A 24,900-nucleotide genomic window follows, 5' to 3' on the forward strand; every position below is an offset into this window, starting at 1 on the left:
TTGATCAAGTAACATGACCCCATCTGCTCTCCACATCTCCCATTCCTGTGCTTTTGGTTGGCCCAGGAAGGAATTGTCAACAGCACCCCCGCAAGCCATTGACTTCTGAGATATCGTGTGTGATATAGTTCAGAGGGGACACCATCAAGTCTCATTGAGCTACTAAGCTTTCATGTTTCTGTGACCTGTTGTCTAGGAAGGACGATTTTGACTTTGGTTCTACACACACACTTGTGGTGAGGAAGAAGGAAGCAGTGATGTGCATCCTACCAGAGAGGGAAGGGAAAACCAGATGGGCAGGTAGTCATCTGGTTTTCAGTTGCTATCACTAGGCAACCTTGAAGAGCTGGTGAGAGGTGTCTTGGGCGTGCCCAGTTTAAGTACTTAGAATCTAATTTGCATACAATACAAGAACATGATTATATGAAAACAAATTTTTATAAATGCCCTTAGCTTTCCCACTTAAGGTTCTGAAACAGGAAGCATCTCTGTTTGGACTTATCCTTAAGGAAGACTGTAGTGACTGAGCACAAGGTCAGAAGTGCATCTCTAGGGAAATATCTAATAAACTTCAGTGTTTTCTCCCTGGTGGTCCTCAAAACACTGAAATAAAATAAAATAAAACAAAATCCAGTCTCCATCATCGTTCTAATCCTACTTTAGCTTCATTGTTCTTTGCAGATATCATGATGTAATTGGTGCCTGTTTTCCCCCCCCAGAAATCTAGAATGTTTAAAAACTGCCCACCTGAATTTCAAATCCAAATGCTCCATTATCGTGCTTTTCCACGGTAACAAGCTTTCTGTAAGAAAAAAAATAATAATAGAGTGCATAAATGCCAAAGTACCATATTTGGTATATATTTAGCATTAACAATAACTGCTACAATGAAAACTAGCTTTCATTTCTGTAATTGTAATATGAGTTAGAGTTGTGTGCGTGGGTATGTGTGTGAGTATTTGTGTGTGTGCGTGTGTGTGTAGTGGTAATGTTTCTAAATATCTTGGGCCAAGACTTAAAGAGAGAAAAAGAAAGAAAGCGAGGAGAGAAGGAAGGGAGGAAGGAAGAAAGAAAAAAAAAGGAAAAGAAAGAAGAGGAAAGAAAAGAAAAGAAGAGAACATTAAAGATGAAACAACCAATATCTTTACCTTTGAGACCAGGAAAAGTCACCTAGAGAACTTGATCTGGCCAATGCAAGCTGAAAAATATAAAAAGCATCAAGTTATCACAAGGTCTTTAAGACATGTCTGCAACAGTTCTGGATCACAGAGGACTTTGTTCACTCTCATCATTGGAAACCTTGTTAGATGAGACTATTAATGTTTAGTAATGTTCATTCTTTCTTAAGAACAGGGACTCCCAGACATTCTATCAAGAAGATGAGGAGAAACTCATATAGTAATATACTGTGCAGAGAGAATGCTCACGCCTTGTAGCAGAACTCTAAGCTTCCAAAGATTGCTTTAAGTCTAACTTGCATTTATGTCAACCTCTCAAAATGAGCCATAACAATTTACAACCATACTGAAACACCTTTCCATAGAATAGCATGAAAGCCGTCACACAATCCATATTTTTTCTGTGAATTCTGTTGAAATGTTTATGTTTATTGTAACAGTTCAACGTGTTACTCTTTTTTACCAGGATAAGAAAATCTGTAAAGAATGAGATTACATACAGAAATATGATTCCAGGTGCTGGCAGGATGGTTCAGTGGGTAAAGACAGTCACCACCTAGCTTTGACTGGTGGGAGGAGAGAACCAGCTCCCGCAACTCTGAGTTCTCCATGCACAGCACTGCATACACATACACACCCGGTCCCTTCCACTGCCACCCACCCACCCACCCACGCTAATAAATGGGATAGCAGATAAGAAACGCATTCAGAAAAGCGAGGGAGGGACTCGAAACCTCAATTCTGATTATGATTTATTTTCACAATAGTTTTTTGAAAAAAAAAAAACATAGTAAGATTTCCTGCCAAGAAAGGGGAAAAAAGCCTCATAATGCTATAAATAACAACACATTTCACTGCTCGGCACATGCTAGGGAAAGCCATATGAGCATTAGCCTCTTGGACAGACCCAAACTATGATAAAGAGGGTCGGCAAAGGGGAAGACCTTAGTTGAAAAAGACTGCAATCAATTTTCAAGGCTGTTGTAGTCTTGGTTTCATTTGTTTAAGAAATATTTAGTAAATGTTAGTTGTTAATTAGTCTTTTCTTAAATACTGTTCCAAGGACTCAAGACATACTCTTTGGCCCTAATCAAGCCAAGATACTATATTTATATATATGATATATATAATAATATATATGTATGTATATGTGTAATTTTTATATTATCGGGTCTCTTCAGGACTGGCTTCATTGTCCTCCTCTGTGGCCTGGCAAGTCTGCTCCTCCCTCAGGGGGAGGTGAACAAAGAGCCTGCCACTGAGTTGCCATGATTTTTTTAAAGTCTTTCTTACTTTTATTATACATATCTATCTATATACTTAAAATATATGTATATTATATATGTGTGTGTATACACACACATATACATGTATGTATGTACACCGCGTGTATGACTGGTGTCTGTGTAGGTCAGGAATAATGAGATCTTTGGAATCAGAATTAAGAGCTACCCGTTGTGAGTTTTTATGAGGGTACTGGAAACTGAACCCAGGTGCTCTACAACAGCAGCAAGTGCTTTTAACTATGAGCCATCTTTCTAGCCAATAAGTCACGGTGTTTAACTGCAACTGCCATTCATAAGCAAACAAACGAAATAGTGTATCAGAGCAGTTGGTGCAGATAAATAGAAATAATGTGAGGATTTAAAAAAAACACATAGAACATGAATAGGAGAAATTAATGCATACAGGACAAGTCCCACAGAAGCCCGAATTATTCAACTTGCCAGGTACCAAATGCCAACATTTTCACAAATACTCTGCAATGTCTCAGTGTTGAGAACTTAGCCACTAGCCACTGTGTCTAATGAAGAGATGAGGTCATCCCATAGATGTTACCTATAACAATAGCATTGTCTTCTTTGGTCAGTTAGACCTGGAGTCTCAAGCAGTAGGGCTCAGACCCAAAATTAGCCTCTAGGATTGTAGTAAGTTTCTACTTTTGATTTATAAGGTCTAATTATGGGATATCTACAGAAATTTGAATGGTTTGTCATAGTCTGATTTTTTGTGCCTAAAAAATACTTAATGTATGTGAATACACAAACACACAAGGTACATGAGCACACGCACACACACATACACAGAGGGGGAGAGAGAGGGAGAGAGAGATTTTCAAGAATGGGAACTTTTCAGTTAAGTCAGAAGGCTGAATCCCTGTAAAAGGAAGTAAAAAAAAAAGGTGATATTCATAAGCACTGTCCATCTCACCCCTACAGTGTCTTCATGTTTTCTTGATGTGCCTTCATTAGAGCTATTTCCTTGCATCTCACCCTAAATTCAGATTGTCAAGTACTTAGTTCAGCTATATTCAATCATTAACTATAGTCACAATGAGGAGCTTTATGTTTTTTTTTTTTTTTTCAAACATTGCTCTTGTTATTTTGGTCTGTCGTATCATTCCTATTAGCACTCACACTGAGGTGTCTATGTGTCTATCTATGTACATTTGTATGAAGAGCACATTTGACCAAATGCTTCACTTCCGTGGATAGCCATCTGTACACTTTGAGACGCTGGGGAAATACGCAGGTTTTACTTTCCACCCGAGTGCTTCACATGAGACCGAGAGTAGCTTGTGACTTTAAAAATAGTCACACAGACAGACAGAACTAAGCCTCAGATGCCATCTGCAACTTCATGATGGGGAAAGACCCCAAGAGAAATGTTCAGCTTCAAGCGGATATGCTAAGACCCTCTTTCACGTTGTCCTTCATTAAATTAAATGTTCATAGGAAAAAATTCAAAGGGAATCTTTTTAAAGATGACAATGAAAATCTCAAACCTATAGAAGGATTTTAAAAGCCAAAGGAAACAGCGTGGGGGTAGGGAGTGGGGGGAGGATTACTCAAATATCAGGTAGTCTAGAAAGAAGAAAGAAGAAAAGAAAAATAGTGATATCTTAATGCCTGATGCCAAAAAAAAAAAAAAAAGAGAGAGAATGTTGGCAAGAATTAATAAAATATCTGGCTACCATAGTCTTAAATGCCCCTTTCCTCACCCCATATTCATAGAATTGGTTGGAGCCTCAAGATTTCCTTAGGATGCCTCAAGAGACAGGTCATTTTAGGTAGATTTAAGTCTAAACTCTTTTAGGTCCAGCAAACAGATCAGATTTCTCTATACAGAAGAGGATTTTTTTTCACCTCCCTCCTTTAAACGGTGCTTCTCACTGGCTAAAAGTGAATGATAGCACTCCCGCGGCCCATTTCTTTGTGTTATCAGTGACATAAAAAGTTCAGATTGAATCAGACTCCAAATTAGTTTCCACTCTGGACTGGTAAAGAGGTCATTTAAGCAATGAACATACAAATAAGAAAAAAAACAATTAAAATACATTAGCGCCCATCAGGCTCTTTGATGGGTGTGGGCAGCCACATCTTGGCACAATGTTTTTTTGGTTTTTTATCTGGGCTGTCCTAAGGGGTGACGTAAAATGAAAATTCCCAAGGTCTGCCTTGCTCACCTGCTAAACTGCCTGTCAGCCCTGGAGTACGTCCAAGGCTTTATCAAGACTCATCTGAATCAAGGTTTTCTTGGTCCCTCTCCCTAGAGTGTAACAGCCGTTTAAAGATGCACTTGGAGGGGATGTGCTCAGACTGCCCTCCCAGCCAGCATCTCTCTGAGTTGTAGTGACAGCCCGACAATAGCATCAACAAAAATTCTGAATGGAGAACTAGTGTGCAATTCACAGCATATGCTGGCAACAGCTGTCTTTTATTACACATTATCTAATATGAGAAGTCTAGGTCTAGCGATTTGGCAGGCTTGAGAGCCACACATTCGGCTCTGACTGCAGCGGACCAGGCTCTTCAGCTCTTTACTAGCCTGGAGCCTACTGATGCCTGGGGCTGGTCTTAGGGAGGCTTCTCTGCCTTCAGTGAGATGACTTAAAAGACAAGGCATTAATATTCCACACAGAATGTCTCTTGCTATGCAGTGATTCACAGGTCTCTCTTTAGTGGAAAATCAAGACCAAATACAGCAGCTGTCAGTATGTAAAACAGACAGGAAATCGGAAACAAGCTTGGTGGTGAACTTGCCTAGAGCAGCTCAGAGACCAACACTGAAGCCACTTTTGCTGCTAACTCAGACTATTGTACTCTGGGCCTGGTTCTGTGTACTGGTTTCCAACAAAAGTTGTGGCTGTGGTAAGGAGAGAGTACAGATCAGAGGTGGGCTTTATTTTAAAGTACTTTGTTTCAAAATATGTCCTTGGCTCTGTCCGGTTCCTTGCCCGTCTCACTTTTATTCCCAACTGTTTCATGAATATAGCTCTCCCCCGCTTTTGAAAGTCAGACCGTTAAGACAGAAAGGATTTTGAAACTATCCAAAGACAACAGAATAATGAAACTAAAGTCAATGCCCTAACTTATTATATCCATATGGGAGGTGAATAGGACGGTCCAGCTTCCAGAAAGGTCTGATTACAGTCCCACACCTCTGGAAAGAAGAATGGTTGGGTACTAACCCAAGTAGAGCACTGCAGTGTTGATGTTGGCTAATAAGGTACTAGCAGAAGTACAAAGAAAGTCCCTGTGGGCAGAACCCTACCCAGAACTCTACCGGGTGCAAGTATTTAGCACCATCTCTACCTGAAATTTTATGGGAAACTAGCCTTCTGCAAGTTTTCTATTTAGCGGTAATTTCATCAATAAAAGAAAACTAGAACAACAAAATGTTTGGGTCTAACTCATAGCCAAACTTCAGACCTGCATGCCAGATTCCTGGTTCTCACTGCAGGTAGATGAGAGCCACCTTCATTAGAGCCTGTGGTCCTGGCAGTCAGGCATGATGTCTACCTATGGCATGCTTATAAGACTTCCCTTCCCTTCCATCACCCTCCCTCAGGAGTTTATCTTGTAGGGGCTTTGCCAAAACAAAGCAAAACAAACAAAAAGACACTATGTTCAAAATTAGAAGCATTACTGATCTGTCTGGCACTTCCTGCCAAGGCAGGTACTGAAATAATACGCACACACAGAAATGTATTTTTAAACAATTCTGAGTACACACAACCAGCGGATTCTGAAGATCAAGCTGAAGCTAGAAGCTAGCCAGATATAGTTTTGCAGAAACCAAAGCCACAATAACAAGAAGTATGAATGTTGACGTCAGCCCCCAAAGTGTTGAAAATAACAGCAGACAGAGGAACACCTGCCACCACAATTACCTCACAGGGATCCTGTTGCAGACCACTGAGATAGTGCCAGAGGGCTGGTTCTCTCTTTTTGTTATTGTTGCTGTTTGTTTTTCTAAGAAAACAATTAATAGGAAGCAAATGTCCAGTGGAAAAGTATAAAATCTTGGCCTATACCTGCATGATTTCACTGTGATTTCAGAGAGCCACAAGTCCATGGGCAAAAGGTTTGGATTAGTTTTGCTTATTTGTTTGTTTGTTTGTTTTCACTAGGGAAATATAAAAGTAAGGAAAAGCGTTAAGAAGAGGGGAAGCGCGCCACACAGTGTGTTAAAGAATGTGAGAAGAGAAAGAGAAACTAGAGAAGAGCATGTACATGGGTTAATGGTGCAGGAAGTCTGTGTGTTCACACATTTTGTGTGCAGAAGTCTCTATCTTTTCCTCTGGTAACCAGCCAACTTATTGCCCTTTTCCAGTTCATACCATCTTAACGCACCCTCGAAAGCCAGCTGTGCCTCCTTGGTCTTCAGCGCCATCGGACCCCGAGTCTTTACGCTCTCACCATTGCTCCATTTTCTCTCTCCCCAACCGTCAGATAAGTCCCTCCCCCAACATCCACATTTCTAGAATGAGGTTCCTAACATCCACAACACCTCAAACCTATTCATTGACTCTGGATGTCCGTCAGATCACAGTCATCTCCCTGCATCCATTTATTCAACCAGCTGCAGATGAAAATATGCCACAGGAACAAAATGTTTTACACCTGTACTGAGCATGTATAAGTTTCCTTTCTGCCCCCAGTCTCTAAACAATATAACATGACAGCTATTCGATAGCCAGTGATATTGTCTTATATGGTCTTAATAGTTTATATGCAAATATGCTGTTCCTTTAAATCGGGGACTCAGACATCTCCAGTCCTTAATTTTCATGGATGGTGGTTTTGGAACCAATGCCTGTGGATAGCAACAGCCAACCTCACTGTTCTCTCAAGGAAGTGTGCCCACATGTCTGTCTCTGCTCTGACCTCTCATAGGCACATTGAACCTCCCTGACACACCAGACCCTGTGTACACTCACATTAAGGATTCCCTTGCTTCAGAATAATAGCCTGAAAGGTGACTTTCAGACACGTTACATATATGCCACACAACAGGTGTCCATTCTGTCTCTTAATGCTAACCCTTCCAGGAAGGAAACATACCCTCATGGCTGATGTAGCTACTTTGATGTTTTTCATCTTGCAGGGATCCAGCATGATGTAATTCCTGAGCTGAAAAGGGGATGAGGAAGGATCCCTCCCTGATGCAAAAAGTAACAAGTTTCTTTCCTGGCAAGTAAAGTAAGTGGGGAATGAAACACAGACTAACAAGTGAACAGAAATTTAGTTTAACAGCTTTGCAGCAAATAGAGAAAAGGGCTGTTCTCTCCCAGGAATCTGAGTAAAGATGGTGATGTTTTCCTGGGTTACCCATTTATACACTGATACAGATGTTCACCAAACTCTGTATCATGAAAGCACTTTGCATTGAGAATGATAATCATATCTTGGCAAGGGATACCGTCATCTTCATTCCTGTGGAGAATGCCAAGGAATCAGTTCTCCATATCATTGAAGGACCATCCTCCCTCTCTGCCAAGCCAGAACTCTGTAATGCCTTCTGGGTTTAGGAGCCTTCAGCGGAAAACTTGATAACACACAAAATTGTGGGCCATGCTCTCAGTCATTTCTAAATATCTTGTGCACAACTGCTGTATGTCAATTCAAATACACACTTTGGGCCTTATACCAAGTCACATGATAAAAATATCTAAAGAGGTATACAGTTAATTTTTATGTGTTAAAAATTAAAGACCAAAAATTCAGAACACATTCACATAGACACAGATTTCCTCCAAGTGAGTTTTAAATCTCCTGAGAAATTTTATGCAATAACAATTTTCGAACAGCCTTTTCGAAGTACCGACTGCCCCGCACATTTTGTTACTTATGGAGCGTAGAGTTCAAGGAGGTTGTTTCTGCTGTTACTTAATGAAATGGATGGAATTTAGCCTGATAGCGTCTTTTGTCCTTTTAGAAAGCACACAATGTGAGGAAGGCTAGCAACTTGCTCTGGTGCCACAGCTATTAAGTAGCTTAGCTGGGTCCCTAGCCAACGTTTAACTCCCCCTTCTTCCCCCCCAAAAAGTCCCAAGAGCCCCAGCTTGTGCCAGTTCTCTGGGGCTCAAAAATTTACGTGGTTGACAAATTTTGCGTTCAAGGGAAAAGTCTTTTTCTTGACTGTGAACTGATAGGACTACCAAGACCTGGGGGAGAAAACTTAGAAGGGAGAGAATCAGTGGAGACACAAAGGGAGAAAGAGGAGGGCACTGGTAACTTATCTCTAAATCACCTTCAAGTTTGTTATGCTCAACACCTTTCATTTCTCTTGAGCACATCTTTAACTGAAAAAGAAATATTCTCTTACATTTTTTTTTTAGAAGTGACTGTTTTTTCAACTCCTACGCTATCTCTTGTGGGCATGTCACCTCCGACCTTGCCTTTTCTCTCAGTCATTATCTCCTAAGTAAATTGGCTTAGTAGATGGAGGTTGTCCTTGGGGGAAAAGAATTCTCTCCTGAATAAGAACAGAAATGACTTTTGAGGACGGGGAGTCAAGGAATTCTCGGGGACACACAGGAGCAAGTGCCGCTATCAGTGCTAGTCAAACCCACATGAATGTTCTAGACAGAGCTGCAGTCATACCTGCTTTCGTCCCCGAGGCAAAGTGGCCACAGTGTCTGCCAGCGTTTGAATCCTTCTGTTGTCTTCCATCGTAAGGGAGCCTGTGAGTGTGGAGAAGTAGCTGTAGGCAGGATCAGCACAGTACTCCAAGTTGCCATTGCAGTTCTGCTGCTGCAGGAGCCTGTGCAGGGACATTGTGGACAAAGATTAATCCTGCCTGCACATGCTTCGGTGGCCTTGCAGGAGGGGAGGGGGGAAGCGAAATGCACGGCCCTCTGACGCGCAGTCAAAAAGTAGCAAAGCAGAAAAAGGCCATGTGACTGCTGTGGTTTGAGGCACAAACCCTATCTGGGAGGTCACTCCCACTCCCCAGGGCTCCTGAGAGAACCTCACAGTCCTTCTCTGCAGTTAAAAAAAAAATCACCTTGTTTTTTCTTCCTTCAAACAGACAGAACACTTAGAATTTGATATTTTATGGCTAGTTGTATTCAAAACAGAATTTTCCAGTTCTTAAAAGAGAGGAAAAAAGAAAGAAAGAAAAAAAAAAAAAAACTTGTTCAAGTTCTCATTTGTTGCCTAGCCATGCCCTCATTTAATATTAGTGCCTCAGTGCCCTAGACAGAGTGCATCAACACTCACTGTTTGGGCTGTAAATACAGGAAGTGCTGGCCAGGTTGCTGTCTGATAAAGTCCTTGTAGTATTCCACCCCAGAACTAGACCCTAGCTTGCTGAAGTTCACCAAGAAGACATTCAATCCCTTGATCTGTAGTCATTTGCCATTTGCCTGGTTGCCTTTATGCTGCTCTGTCCTTTCTTAAACTACCCACCAACTTTATAGGGCACAATGGTGAGGAAAAGAAGAGGCAGCGTATTTACTGTAGAATGCTGGTCACATCTGAAAGTGAACACAGCTGTAGCATTAGGGGAAAAGAATGAGGTAGGCAAGAAGGGAGCAGTCAAGGTTGTAACACAGGATGGATTCACTCGTAGCATGCCATCACAGGGGACTTGAATACAATTGCTTTTCTATTTATTTATTTTGGATTTTTTTTTTTAAGATAACTGGTTTCACCGAGAAGCAGAGCAGGAACGTAGAAGGTACAGTCAAAGCAAAAGTAAAAAAGAGAAGTTTTAAATAGCACAGAAGTCAAACACACATCGAAAAGTCATTTGGAAGGTCATGGCAAGAGTTTACAAGAATTAGAAAAGCTTCAAGCCAGAATGGAATGTGGGCACTGGAAGTCGAGGTGAGTTCAGCTCAAGGAGAACTGGCCAAGTGTGAGTCATAAAATCTTTACAATTAATCAAAAAAAGAGAGCCAAATCAGAGAATGGTAAAGCTCTGCCATGGCTTGACTCCTTGCTGTTGGAACTGCATTAAGATAGAAGCAAAATGGTGTCCCCCATAACATGTAAAATCTAAGTGAGAGATTACAAACACACGTGGTTTTAGGGGACAGGTAAGTGTAATTCAAATGGAAGCGGCAGTGACTTCGGGAGCTAAACAATCAGTGGGTCATAAAGGTATCCGTATAGCGAGCGCATGTCCATCAACGCATGATATGATTGTGTGTGTATGGGGTATGTGGATGTGTGGTTGGGTGGGTGACTGTGTGTGTTAGGAAGTGGTATTAGAAAAGCATCAAACATGTAATACAATTAATAGATAACGTCAATCCTCTAGGAACTTCACAGTTAGGTAAGTGTGTCAGTATTCCAAAGCAATAAATCATGCCGAGTTTCATGGATGAAAACTAAAATTGTATGAATTCAGTATCTTAAGGTATTAGAGCATAGGTTACAGACATTAGTGATTAACCAGGGAAATCAAGCATTTTTTTCACTAGTTGTGAAACGCACTTCGCAAGCTGAGTCTTGTAATAAGTATATTTACTTTTATATTCCATGAGACTAAAAATCAGTCAAAGGCAGGTCTGCTCCCTGCATTTACACAACAATCAGGTCACACCCACTAATTACGTGTTTACGAACTGGCTAATTTCTATGGTTCAACTCTCTGTTCTAATTCTTGAGGCCTGCATCAAGCCACTTACCACACATTTTAAATAGCATCCGGATCAGGAGTGTCATTTGTGATAAAATGTGGTGACACACCAATCCCTCAATGACAATGTGGCCCTCAGACATCAAATTGTTGGCTCACAAAGGTAGACTTTCGAAGTTCTATGGGTTTTTCCCCCTCTAGGATTTGCTTGTAGAGAATGGTAAGTGCCTGGTTGTCATTCGGTCAGCCTCTAAGTTACCGTGAGAAGGGGGTGCTAAAGAAGATGATCTGATCCATCTGGGTACCACACAGGTCTCAGGGATGCTTTACTGTCCATGGCGCAAGAGGAACATGTTCTAAGTCCCTTCCTCTCTACTCTCTGTCATATTCAGATCATTTTTTAAGCTCTAAATACCACATGTGGGTCAGAGGGAGATGAAGACAAGACTGTTTCTACATCAATGCATCACTTCCTCTCATTTTTGAGAGACCAAGAGATATCTTTTAACTTCACGCTTACAGTTTATGTTTTGCATATAAAACCTGTAAAATAAAAGTCTTTCATTATGGAGAAAAGGATAAAAAGAAAAAGTTAAAATGAAGAGATATATATTTTAAAAATTAATTAAACAGTAACTTCCTGAATCATCAAGTAAGAACAACCTAAAAAAGAAAAAAGAAAGAGAAAAAGAAAAAAGGAAGAAAGGGAAGAATGGAAGGAAAGAAGGAAGGAAGAAAGAAAGAGAGAGAGAGAGAAAGAAAGAAAGAAAGAAAGAAAGAAAGAAAGAAAGAAAGAAAGGCCTATTCCAAAGAGGCTATCATATTCTTCAAGGGTATGAAGGTGAAGTCAAATTTCTTTAAAAGACTGTCTGCTGTGTGCTCCATAAACCGGCTTTCCATTGTTTGGGGGTAGTAATCCTCTTACATGAAACATTTTGTTTTTATGTAGAAATCCCTCTTACGTATGAATGAAGTGAACATTCACTGAGGGGCATAGGAAGATTTAATAGAGGCAGATGAGAAGATGTGTGAAGCCTGGAACATAGGCAGAAAGGTCGGAAGTTCTTCAAGAAACTGTGGCCAACCTGCCAACCACCCATGAAAATGACAAGAATATTGACTTCACTGCTCAGATGCCAGACCTCAAGGTTCAAATGCTAGCTCTGATGCCGTAAGAATACAGACTAACCCATGACATACTATGTGCACATGTTAAAGCTCTAATCTCCAGTGTAGACTGCATGCAAGGTTAGCTGAGGTCAAAGCGATAGAGTCTTTACCTAAGGGTCTGTGCCCTTGCAAGAAAAGACAACAGAGGGGTCTCTTTCCACATGAAGACACAGCAAGGAACACTGAAAACAAAAATGTTTGGTGTATACAGCAACCCAGTATACGGTGTGCCTTACACTATGGACTTTGTTGTGCTATGTCTATTGTCTAGCAGCCTGAGCCGACTCATATACTCCCTACACTTCAGTTTCCACATTGATAAACATGGCATTTAGGAGGAACAGAGATAAGAGGTCATGTGTAACACTCAGTTCAAAGTAACCTGTTGTTAGTGAATTTTGCTTTAAGTAGTAAGAACTCAAAAAGGAAACTTCCAAAGGAAACAACCTTAATTCCATATGAACTGGCCGGAAAGGGACCCTCACCACCCTCACAGAGTAGAAAGCTGCAATGTGTGTGTGGGCCCTGCAGGAGCTGAACGAGGTGTATTCACAAAGCAGTGTCAGGGCCAGTTCCTGAAATTTCTGAATTCCTCTTAGCTCAAAAAGAAATCTAGTCAGTCCCATGACCATGGGTTAGTGAAAGGAGATTTTTCTGCAACAATCTAGTTAGGTTTTCATTCTGGCTTGGTGACATTATTTGTTTGAGACTTTATTTGCCTTTCTAGAATGCATTTTGTTTTAGTTTATTGGCCCACGTGTTCATTTTATTCTATCCTTTGCCTCTATTTGTACCAGGAGCTTTTATTTGACTCAATGGATTCCGTAAGACATGAGTCAGTGCTGCGTAGTTGAAAGTAGACTATTGCATATTTGAATTTGTAGAGGGTGAATTTAATTTTGTAAAGTTACTTAATTTATTTTTTAAATATAAAAATCATCTCAATACTTTTAAGATCTTATTAAACCTGTGTTAAGGTGGAGGGTGTGTGTGTGTGTGTGTGTGTGTGTGTGTGTGTGTGTGTGTGTATTGCAGTGTGATGTGTGCATATGATGTGTTTGTAAGCCAGAGGTCAGTGTAGAATATCATTTTTCCACCGTTCTCCACCTTTGTTTTCTGCGACAGGATCTGTCATTGAACCTAAAGCACCTTAATTTGGTTGGTCTAGCTGGACAATGAGCCTGTGCCTGGAGCTGTGTTTGTGTGTGTGTGTGTGTGTGTGTGTGTGTGTGTGTGTGTGTGTGTAGGCATGCACATGCTTTTAGGATGGTTCCAGAAGAGGGTGTCATTCTGTGGAACTAGAGTTACAGGAGGTTGTGAATGGACCAACATGGGTGCTGCGATCTGAACTCTAGTCCTCTGGAAAAGTGACATGTGCTCTTAATCACTGAGCCGTATGCCTAGCACCCTCATCATTTTAATGACTGGCTTGGGCAGGTGAACATTCGCCTTTTCCTGGAATCAGTGGGAATTAGATACCATTCTCCAAAACCAAATATTCATCTTCAGAAAAAGGCAACCTAAAATCATACAGAAAGACTGTCTGTAGAGGGTAGCCCCTTAAAGAAGGAGAAGAGAGTTGGCTCAATAAAGTTCTCTGTAACCGCAGCGTTAAGAAGCACCAAGTGCTAGATTGGAGTGACTAACACATGCTAAAACACCAAAGAGAAAAACTTCAACCCTAACAGAAATACTAATTAACATAGTGTTTTTTAACATACAGGCAAGGAAACAATTTTCTAACCTATTCATACTCAATTCACTTGCTCTTGAAGCTATGGGTGAACCATATTACCCCCGAGATGGCCCTAACTGCATCTGAGGTGTGTTGCCTTATCAAGATCAGCTTTGCTTGAAGTACTTTGATGAGTTAACTCTGTCTCTTTCAAGTGTAAAAATAGATGTTTGCCCACATCCATCCACTCACTCACTTATCAGAGAAGCATCACTGACAACTTTATAAAAGTTCCATTCTCGTTTCTCCCTGCTTCAGCCTTGGAGAGCATGTGCCTGGCAATGGGTGTATGGCAAAAACATGTCTGTAAAATTTCCTGCTGCTGGTGTGAAGTGGCATGTGGGTCACTTGGAGACAGGGACATGTGTACATTTTGAAAGTCGTCTTTTCCTGTGTATGGCTCCAGGTTTATCCAACATTATCCGGTGGTACACAAGACTTCTTTGGTTTTAGAGGAGGTCAATGCAGTAATTTTGAAGTTGTGCCTTTCCAGATAAAAGGCAATACCTTAAATTATCTGCCAAAGAGACAGAGAAGGTGATAGGAGAGCGTAACAGGGTTCTGACTTCCCGCCTGGCTGTGACCTGCAGTAGTTGTGCTTTGCGCTAAGTTCCTTCCGTGTTGCACAATTTACTTAGGTGATAAAAATAAGAGCCAAGAGAAAACAACAAGCCTATAGAAGACAGAAGGGGCCCGCACACAGTGTCCGAAGAACAATGGCCTACTGACTCCTCTGCAGCAAAGTGTCAGGCCAGGAACAGCTCCCCCAGTTTCCACAGACATGGCCCTTTTTTAGAGAGATAAAACTGGGGCTGGAAAAAAAATTGTCTCTTTCAATAAAAGGACAAAGCAAACAGTGTCACCACCAGTTAAAGGAAACCAAGTTGAGTTTCTCTGTAACTTTTCTAGAACCATCATTTTCCATACATTTACCAAGTTGACCTGAGCTGAATGGAGCCACATTTGCTTCACAAAGACAGCCTCATGGAATGGAACTGCCTTTGTAAATATGCATTTTACTTTTAAAAATTCCAAGCAAGCTAGGTTTCGACAGAAACAAGTAATATAAATCTAAATCTGCAAAGAAAGACCCCCAGCTGTCCGCTAAAAATGAAAGGCTGGTGTTTCCTGCAGTCACTCTTCCAGTTATGCTCCACACCCACAAATAATTTAATAATTCTAGTCTGCCATGACTAGACTTCCCAAGATAGGTAGCTGATTATAGAACAGACAGTTAACAGGGCACAATGGTACAGTGCTGGGATTCCGGCCTCTCATGACACTGATGCAGGAGGATTGCTTGATCCCAGGGGTGAAAGCAAGCCTGGTCAACAGCCTATCACTCATTTCAAAAGAGGAAAGAAGGAAGTATAATACAATGCAAAAATAAGTAAGTTGTTTATAAAACTTCAACTCTTACATATGACACTTTCTAATTCTTGTTATACTTATAGATACACTTAATCATTAAAATTATTACATTGTTATATTGCAATATCATAAAGAGACTTAAAATGCTGGGTAAAAGAACCATTATCCAAAACAGCTACAGTGTTGTAAACAAGCATGACCCTAGAAAGCATTTTGAAAACTTTATGAGGGTGTTTATAAATCTATAAACATATAAATCTAGACTGAGGGAAACATAGCCCCTACTCACACAAGTGGGGGCCATCTTATAACCATGCTTATTATCCTCAAATGCTCTAAAATATCCAATGTGCTCCAAATCAAAATTTGCAGTTTTGCTTATAGTGTTTAATAAACATTCTTACGGTTACCTGAAAGAGAAGAGGCGTAAGGCTAGTCACGACAATTGTAAAATGACAGTGGTGGTGTGTGGAGGTGAGGAGAAGCGTTGGGAAACTCTCCTCATGACTATGGAGCCATGCAGCGTAACTCAGAGCTGCACGTTCGTGGATATTCCTGGGAGGCCTTCTCTTTTTTTCTTGAAGAAAAACAGAGGAGGAGTGAAACTGGGGGAAAGGAGAGGTGGTAGAGAAGGGACTGGGAGCAGTGGAAGGAGGGGGAACTGAAGTTGGGGTGTAATGTATGAGAGAAGGATAAAAATAAGATAAAATTTAAATATTTTAAAAAGGAAAAGAATGTTATCAAATTTTGTCAAATGAATAGAGAGTCCCCAAACATACCCAAGTATGTGCACAAACTTATACAATCTAATAATTTCAACTCATTCGGAAAAGAGTAGATCTTCCAGTAAGTAAAACTAGGACCGATTTGAGGGGAGGATTAATTCATATCCTTTTACCAGAATTGAATAAATACCTGATACTTAAGCAGTCACATGTAAACATCTAGAATATATAAGAAACAGAAAATATAGAATATTTCAATAAGATAAAGCCAGGAATGATTTTCCTACACGATTAATAAAAACTTAGAGTATCAGCAGCACAAAGATGAGATAAATTCTGTTCAGTGAAAATTACAATGGACAATGATAATTTTAAGAGCCAGGCAGGTATTACTCAGGAGAGACAATTGCTTAGTGGTAGTGATACATGCTGTGCTTTGGTTGGGGCTTTAGCTCACTCTCTGACAAGGTCAAGGCCATGGGTTTGGTCCATATAATTGGGAAAAAAGAAGGAGAAGAAGAAGAAGGAGGAGGAGGAGGAAGAAGGAGGAGGAGGAGGAGGAAGAAGGAAGAGAAGGAGGAGGAGAAACAGCAGAAAAAGAGTGCTTCAAGTTGTATTTTTTAGAGAAGTATTTTTCAAAATACAAAGCTATAAATGTAATTTAGAGAAGATATAAATCGGCAGTACATTTTCTGGTGTTTAACTTCCTTAGTGAAACAAGAAGTAAAAAAAGATTGAAATAGTAATACTAATTCTTGCCTACCAGATGAAAAAGAGTTTGATGAGATATAGTGCTGGCTAAGTTGCAAATAAATGGGCACTTCATACCCAAAGTCTAAAGATACATCTATCGAGCCTTATTAATGATATCATTTTACAGTATCAAATTAAGTATCCAACCAGTAAGTCTAACTTTAAGAGTTCTGACAAACTTCTCTGTCAACAAAGACCATTTAAGAATGATTCTTGTGGGGTATTGTAACTACAAGACAGAAGTTTCAGTTGTGCGTTATACCAGATGTGGTTAAATCATCCGTGGTGGTTTAATTCTATGGAATACAATGCACTGCCGGGAAAGGGTAAAACAGGTATTCGTGTGCTAAGGCAAACGTAGAAGAGCGGCATGTGTGCTACGGAGCTGCTTTTGCTTTAAAAAAAAAAGGATGAACACTAACATAGACAACATAGACAGATATAAAAAATACCAAAAAAAATAAAATAAAATAAAAACAACAACAAAAAAATAATAAAAAAAAAAAATCACGAAAACACAAAGTGACCTGCTAAGCCCAGTTACCAGTAAATATGTCATGACTTACCCTTGTCCCTGATTGGAAATAATGGAAAATGAGGTAAATTGTGGGGTTTGCCTTAAGTCCCTTAAGTGACTGGGGCCATTTTCTGAAGCCCAGAGAGGGACCTGGCCAGTGTCCATCAACCTGACCAGTATTTCATTAAAGCTTGCTTCAAATTTGGCTTTAAATTGTGGTTGTTGTCATATTCTCTACAGGTGGGATTAATAGCCAATGGTAATGTGCTTGGAGAAGAAAAAGAGGAAAAGATGATTATCAAAGTCATATTGGAAAAGGGAATAAACCTTTTATGTATGTTTTCATCTACACACTGTTAGGTCAGCCTTCAAAATTTCAATAATTCACAGATAATTTTGAGGAGCCATCTAGAGTTTGTCAGTATCTCTTGGCTTTAAAGTTCTCATTTTTTCTTTTTTTGGTTTATGCTTACTAATAATAATTATTGTTTTATCTAGTGGATAGCTGGTGTTGGTTGGCAAACAGATTGTACTTCATTTATTTTTTCGTCCTTTTTCATCTTCTTCTAACCAAGCAAAATTCTTCCTCCAAGAGGTCTAATGAGGTATCTAAAAAATAACAGCTAAGGAGAGAATGAAATCACAGGCAAAGAACATTGACCTGGGCTATTGAAATCCATTGGTTGTTTCTATGATGGCCATTGTGTGGGGAGGAGGGGGGAAGGGGTGTGTATGTGTTTGTGTGTGTGTGTGTGTATGTGTGTCTGCCTGAGTGTCTCTTAAGTCATTTCTTGTCCTTTTCTCCCTCACCACACTCACACGATTACATTTCAAAACCAACTCTTTCATAAGAATTCAAGATAAACAAATGAGGGTGTTCCTTCCTCCTCCCCTAAGACTCACCTTTTACATAACTTCACTCTTCTCATTTGGGTGCGGGCAGTTAGCCCTGAAGAATTGGGAAAGTCTTTCTTAGAAAGCTAGATGCCCCTGCTTGGGAACTAGAATTGTACAGAGATACTTGGAATAACAAAATATTTATGTGAAAGTCTGGGTGGTTTCCCCTTTATCCACTGTTCCTACTCCTACTTGTTCTGGTAGATACCTGACCTCATACCACATCACACCTAGTCAGAGTGGCCTTGCTTTTGTCCCTTGCACAGAAGGCAGCTCCTTTGGGGAGCTTTTGTGCTCCTTCTTTGTCCCACAAGACTGCTCCCCCAATCCTTGTTCACTTGTCTTTTCTCTCCATCCAAACGCCAGCTCAAAATGAACTAGGGAGGCACTAGTTCAAATGAATTGGATGGAGGAAGATGTTAAACCACATCCAAAAGGAACAGCTCCCAGGAAGCTTTCCCTTAAGAGTTCTCCCTCCAATCTGCTCTCCATCTGCTCCTGGGAGCGGCTCTGCCACCTGTGGAGGATGTCTTCGAGCATGGTGAATCAGCATAGAGGTCAGCACGTAGAATCTGATGGAATGTGCAGCCTCTTCTCCATTTGTGTTTCCCTAATCTAGAAGTGTGTGTGTGTGTATGTGTGTGTGTGTGGTGTGTAGCAGAAGGAGCTACAGATGGGCAATAGGTAACTTCTTAGAAAACCAGAATCTTTTTCTTTTATTTCTACCCCTGCCTATTTACAATTTTAAATAGATATAAAATCTCAGTTGCTTTGAGATTTAAATGTAATACAATGAAAAACAGTATATTCATCATTTCTAGTGATTCCTGATCTAACACAAAGCCTGACTTAAGGAAACAAGAAATAGTTCTTGAATTTCATTTAACTAAAAATAGGACGCTAAGTAGATATAGGACAAAATTTTAAGCATGAGACTTAAACCAGTAACAATGTGTCTTTCCTTAAATCCATAATATTTACTAGAATCTCCAATAAAATGTATAATCAGTAATCTCTATTGTTCACGCTCATTCTCTTGCCCCTTCTCACTTAAAGGTACAAGAAGACAAATCTACAAGCTGCAGAGTAGAGGAAACCTCAGCGTCACCTAAATTACATCTTTTACTTGGAGGCGAAGACTAAAGCCCAACGACAGTGGTTTAATGATAGAACTCTCAATACATCACACCGTCTCCTCAAGTCTTGGGACTTCCAGTCTCAAGACTATGAGAGACTAATTTTCTGTTGGTTTCAGACACTACATTTGATTAATCTGTAACATAACTTATGATCCATTCCTACTCTTTAGAGACTAAATGATATTAACAGAAGACTATACACATTTCTGAAGTGAATAGCCATAGCAACAGCTAAGCAAAGGGTGCTAGATCTAACATACTTGCCAGGGTACACAGCCAGGACCTGATACAGCCAGAGTTACAATCCTGTGATGATCAAGTCAACCATGCTATGATTCTGTTACCCCACAACTGTGCTAACCCTGAGAAGATGGGAAATACAACTCTTGTCCTCATGAGTTTAAGAATCTAGCGAAAACATAAAGTTTTTTTTCAAAGGTTGAAGTCCTACTCCTTGGTCCCTGTAAGAATGGATGTGTTTGAAGTCTTCACAGATATAGTCATGATAAGGTGATATCATTAGGATAGGATTTAGTCCAATAGGATTAATGTTCTTATCATCAGGGAAGAAACCCATGTGACCATAGAAGCAGATTTTGAAGTTGAAGCTTTGCAGACTAGAAAAAAAGGCATGGAAGGGTGCTGTCTGATATCAAGGGTGTAGGGCCTTGATTTCAGATTTCCAGGCTCAACACTATAAGAGACCAATTTCCTATTGATTTCAGCCTCTACATTTGATTAATCAGTAACATAGTTTATGATCCATTCCTACTCTTTAGAGACTAAATGATATTAAAGGTGGAGCATGTGGGTTGGAGAGATTACTCAGTGGTTAAGAGCACTGCTGTTCTTTCAGAGGACCTAGGGTCAATTCCCAGCACCTATATGGCAGCTCACAACTGTCTTTAACTCCAGTTTCAGGGATTCCAACACCCTGACACAGACAAATATGCAGGTGAAAGCACCAATGCACATGAAATAAAGATAAATACTTTTTTTGTTTGTTTAAAAATGGAGCATGTGCTTTTCTTCTGGTAGTGCCTAGGCCAGGATACTGACTCAAAGTATAATGGAAGGCATTGAAATGTTACAAACAATATATGGTGAGGTGTGGTCAATGCAGAAACAGTGAGTGACACTGTCTCTTTAGTCGAGCAAGGCTAAACGTCAAAACAAGATGGAGGGTGGGTGGGAGAAGCAAAATGGTTGTGTAATCAATAATGAAGTCCAGGGGAATTTCCACACACTCCACATGCTGGAGCTCTTGGGGGCATCCAGTGTGGCCATTATTCCACTTAATAAAGACAACATCTTCTGCACTGGAGTTTGATTTCCAGAACAAACCAAATCCATATGCATGCCCATTTGTATGACAGCAGAGTGAGGTTTCATGGGATAAAATCAAGGAGCTCAAGAACCAGAAGATAACAGCAGTCATCTAGGCCTCTGAACAGTTACTATTCCCCAGCTCCACCACCCACCATCTGTAGGAGTTTTACAAGAACAGCATCATTTGGAGTGTTTCTCCATATACCCAATGCAGGGAGAAATGCCACATTATTATGAGGATCAAATAATAATGGATAGAAGTATCTTTCATGATACAAAATACTACAATAAAATCAAGGGTGTAAAAGTTCCCTAAAATAAACAACCTAAGTTTCCTGATCACCATATCACTAAAGCCACTATGTACAATTCTACTGTGCTAACAATAGCGGGGTCACGTGTTATTCCAAGTCCAGGAAATACCATCACTTCAGCTGCAGAGTTAAGTTCAGATTTCGTCACATCTTTTGCAACAAATTTTCTGACATTTGGCCAGCATCCCCTCCCAGTCACATGTCCCCATGCATATATAGCCTTTCATGTGCCTTCTTAAGAGAAGGAATAAGGAAGGCCTGTCGGTGAAGCACAGGTCCTTACATTCTTGACCAGCCTACTTAACTGAACCAGGCTTCATTGTGCTCAGCTTCTACGACAGGATCAAGGATGCTATCTATCATTATATGGGACACACAATGTCCAGTACATAGTAATTGCTCCAAGTTTCCCAGAATGGTTACTATGACCCATAGCCTTCCTTCCAATGACACTGTCCTGCCTCCTTTCCTGAATGCACAGGATTCTTTTCTGTCTCTCATTGTTATTCACAACACATGGTTCACCAGAATTCATGTCCTTTATCTGTTGGTACCCATACCCCAAGGCTTAACTTAAATTTCACATCCTTCTCCAAGCTTCACCTGATGCCCCCAAAAGCAATGAGAGTCTTTTCTCAGACAATCCAAAATACCTATAGGAAGTCTCCCATCATGCATCATATTCTGCCTTATTCAAACGAAGTACCTTTGCCTTTTCTTCTTCTTCTGAACTCCGCGCATGTATCCCCAGACCAAAACATTGCTCTTTTCTCATTAATTGTATCCTTCTCTAGCACTTAAAAGCCAAACACATTTATCAGAGTTCTCAGTGAGTAGTGATGAATTTATAATTTCCTTAAAGCTCTGGAGGCTGATTTATTTTCTGTGATTATTTACTTAGGGCAATGTGTATGCTTGCTGAATGATAGTCATGTTGTTTTTAATATGTAAATGTAGTTTATACTATGGATTGCTTCTCTTGATTGCAACAAATATGACTATTTTAAGGCAAAACTGAAATATTTTAATAATGCACATTTTATATTACACCTTGTCAATAAGGCACTATCAATTAAAATATGTTCCATTGATTTACTAACTGTTTTTCAATGAAAAAAATAATCACGCTGAATGTTCCCAAGGGTAATAAGAAATACCCTAATATCATAAATATAAAGATAGGAAGATGTGCAACAGAATTGACGGAGTATAGTTTGCAGCTTTCTCCTTGCCACAAGATATTCATAAACTAAGCTATAGATAGAACCAGACTATCTGCGGTGATGCTGTATAAGAGCTGTATACAATCTGCCAGCCCACTTTTCTCAGATGTCTCTTCTTATATGATAGGGCCTCATGTTTATCCCTTCTTCCTCTGAATGTCCTACTGTTTCATCTGTCTCCGCCTCGTCTTGAACTCAAGGCTCAGCCCTCAGCACAACACAACAAGCCACAAAACGGTCTCCCTACATTTGATGTCCCCAGCTATCCATCTTCTAAGGTTGTCACCTGAATTTATTGTGACTTCACACCCGTCAAACTGAGTTTTCACTTCCTATCTTTACATTCAAACTCATCTACAGGGCACTCTTCAACTTAATTGTTCAGCTGTCAATTTTAATCTAAACAAACTGGCTCGTTGCTGTAAGATGTACTAGTCTTCCTTCTGACAGTTCACCTGGGAGAGTCACCCTTCAGTATCTTTAAGCTCTTCTCCCTGCCTGTAACCTGCTTTTCATCACTCATAAAATTCCGCGCACTCTGTGTGCCTCACCTCAGATGTTCGCTCCTCTGAACTATCTTTCTATAGCAACAGCAGGTATAGATGCCTTTACCACTCCTGAACTCCTGAGCAAGTCTCCATTTGCCTCACACTACCTCTGGAACATCCCCACTTAGTCACATCACCATTCCGGGTTAGTTACCTCATTTTATATGCTTTGGTGGCACCTCCCCACCAGCTTAAGCAATGTTGTTGTAAAATTTCGACGACTAGATGGCAAATGCAGAAATAAAATTATTTGAAATGGATAGTTGATTTAATTAAACCTCACAAAGAGGTTTCTGGGGAGAGGAGGAAGGACACAGGGCAGATAAAGAAAAGACTGAATGGAAGAATTTTATTTCAGACTATACAGCATGCTCCTTTGGTAGGATACTCAGTAGCTTGGTCAGGAATGCTAGGCATGTTTAGGAGAACACGAGGAGACAATATCCTCATTGTCCCTGACAGATGTGTGTTGTTTAAACAGAGCAGAACAGAGGAGAAAGTAGATGTGATTATTGAATATTTGGAGCGTCAGTAAACAACAACCTAGGCCAAGTACAGTCATCCAAATGCCAGCATCTTATATTAACAGCATCTGAAAAAAAAGATGCTTTTGTCCGTGTTACAGGGAGAAAGGATGCCTTTTTCACCCCTTTCTTTTTGATGTTTTTGACAAGATGTCCTATCGCTCAGGCTGACCTTGAACTCCAGATCCTCCTCCATTTCTGCCTGGTGGGCATCTGCATCCTAAAGCTGAGACTACAGACATGCACCACTACACCTGGCTGAGAGGATGCACTGTTTGCTTATGGCGGTAGCACTCCAAGGTTTATGACAGCAAGCATTTTAGCCTCACTCTACTTACTCCACAGCACTGGAGCATTAAAATGCAGAACGTGTAAGAGTTGTGTCTGGAAAGAGACAGTAATTACTGGCCAGGACTGATGTAAATTCTTGCTAGGACCTCACAGAAGTACCCTGATCATGGCTGAGCACTGAAAGGAAGACATAGCAGCTGCTTGCCAGAGCACGTGTGCAGTGAGGAACAAAGAGCAAAATATATCCCTGGCTCTTCGCCATGAGCTAAGAAACTGAATGAAGAAGCAGCCAGATTGTATCGATCTGTCGCTCCCCTCCGGGATATGGCACTCAGTTCCACAGTCAGTGTGTAAGACAGCACTCAGGAACAAGGAAGAGGCTTGCTAATATTCCCTCGTCTTTCTTATGCTGCTGCTGTACACCTCCCCGAACGGTAGCTGTCTCAAGGCCTGTGTGTTCATACCACATGTGTTTTCTCACTCATAAGAACCATCTTTCTATAGATAGCACGGTAGTGCTTAACCACAGGACGTGCTCCTTCCCTCTTCACTCCAGATGCCCGCCCAAGTTCTCACCTGCAAATGCCGGGGTTGCAAGGTGGGCCTTGAATACTCTTTTGACTCCCTTCCAAGGAGAGACTGCTCCCCCAGTGTGTTAGGAATCTTTTCTCAAGTGCAGGGAGAGCCCTGATCAGTCACACACACGACAATTAACTTTGCTCATTTTGCAACTACTGATACTATCACGGGCACAGGTGTGAGTCAATAGGACAGACCCTGAAGGTTCCATACCCCTGTGCCTCTTTATAATTCTGTAGAGGCACAGAAACCAGAAACCAGATAGTTTACTAAGGGGAAGAGGGGCCTGAAGGTGTGTCATGCCTCCTCTGTGGCCTGGCTCCAAGAGAGAGAGAGAAAAAAAATGCATAAAAGACTGAGGTGATCTCCAGTGACTTTTTATGGGTCGTTAATGTAGTCCACACCTTTCCCAAATTTGCGTGAAACATCAGGCTTTTCTGAGCATACGCTCCTGGCTAACTGAAACCCAGGTAGAGTTAGAGCCACCAGTCTTTCCGCTGAGGTAGCCTTGCCTTTGTTAATATTTGGAAGTTCCTCCTTCACTGTTCTACTGCTTTTGTATCTGATTTGACTTTTTCGAAAGGTCAACATTCCCTTTAAATTGTAAATAGTCCACGAGTTGCTTTCTGGAAATTCCAGCCTCCAGTGTGTCCCTTGCTGGCCACTGGCCACACTTTGCTTACTAGTTTCAGGGCTGGAAGGTGGCTCATGTTCCAAGAAACTGAAAAACCAAG

The 24,900-nt window shown here is 40.6% G+C and overlaps 1 protein-coding gene across 3 annotated transcripts in view; it reads right to left on the reverse strand.

Moving 5' to 3' along the window:
- Cytip (cytohesin 1 interacting protein) overlaps positions 1-24,900 on the reverse strand; it is a 67,647-nt gene that overhangs the window by 16,793 nt on the left and 25,954 nt on the right. For 2 of the 3 annotated variants that reach the window (XM_060390192.1, XM_060390193.1), the window contains exons 2-4: positions 9,068-9,227; positions 1,149-1,198; positions 748-802 (exon numbers count right to left, since the gene is read on the reverse strand). In XM_060390192.1, the coding sequence (XP_060246175.1) occupies positions 748-802; positions 1,149-1,198; positions 9,068-9,227 (265 nt within the window). Of the gene's footprint in view, positions 1-747; positions 803-1,148; positions 1,199-9,067; positions 9,350-24,900 lie in introns of those variants that run through there. The other variant, XM_021638730.2, reaches the window with a different exon arrangement.

This window comes from Meriones unguiculatus, chromosome 8 (genome assembly GCF_030254825.1).
Source record: "Meriones unguiculatus strain TT.TT164.6M chromosome 8, Bangor_MerUng_6.1, whole genome shotgun sequence".
NCBI lineage: Eukaryota > Metazoa > Chordata > Mammalia > Rodentia > Muridae > Meriones > Meriones unguiculatus.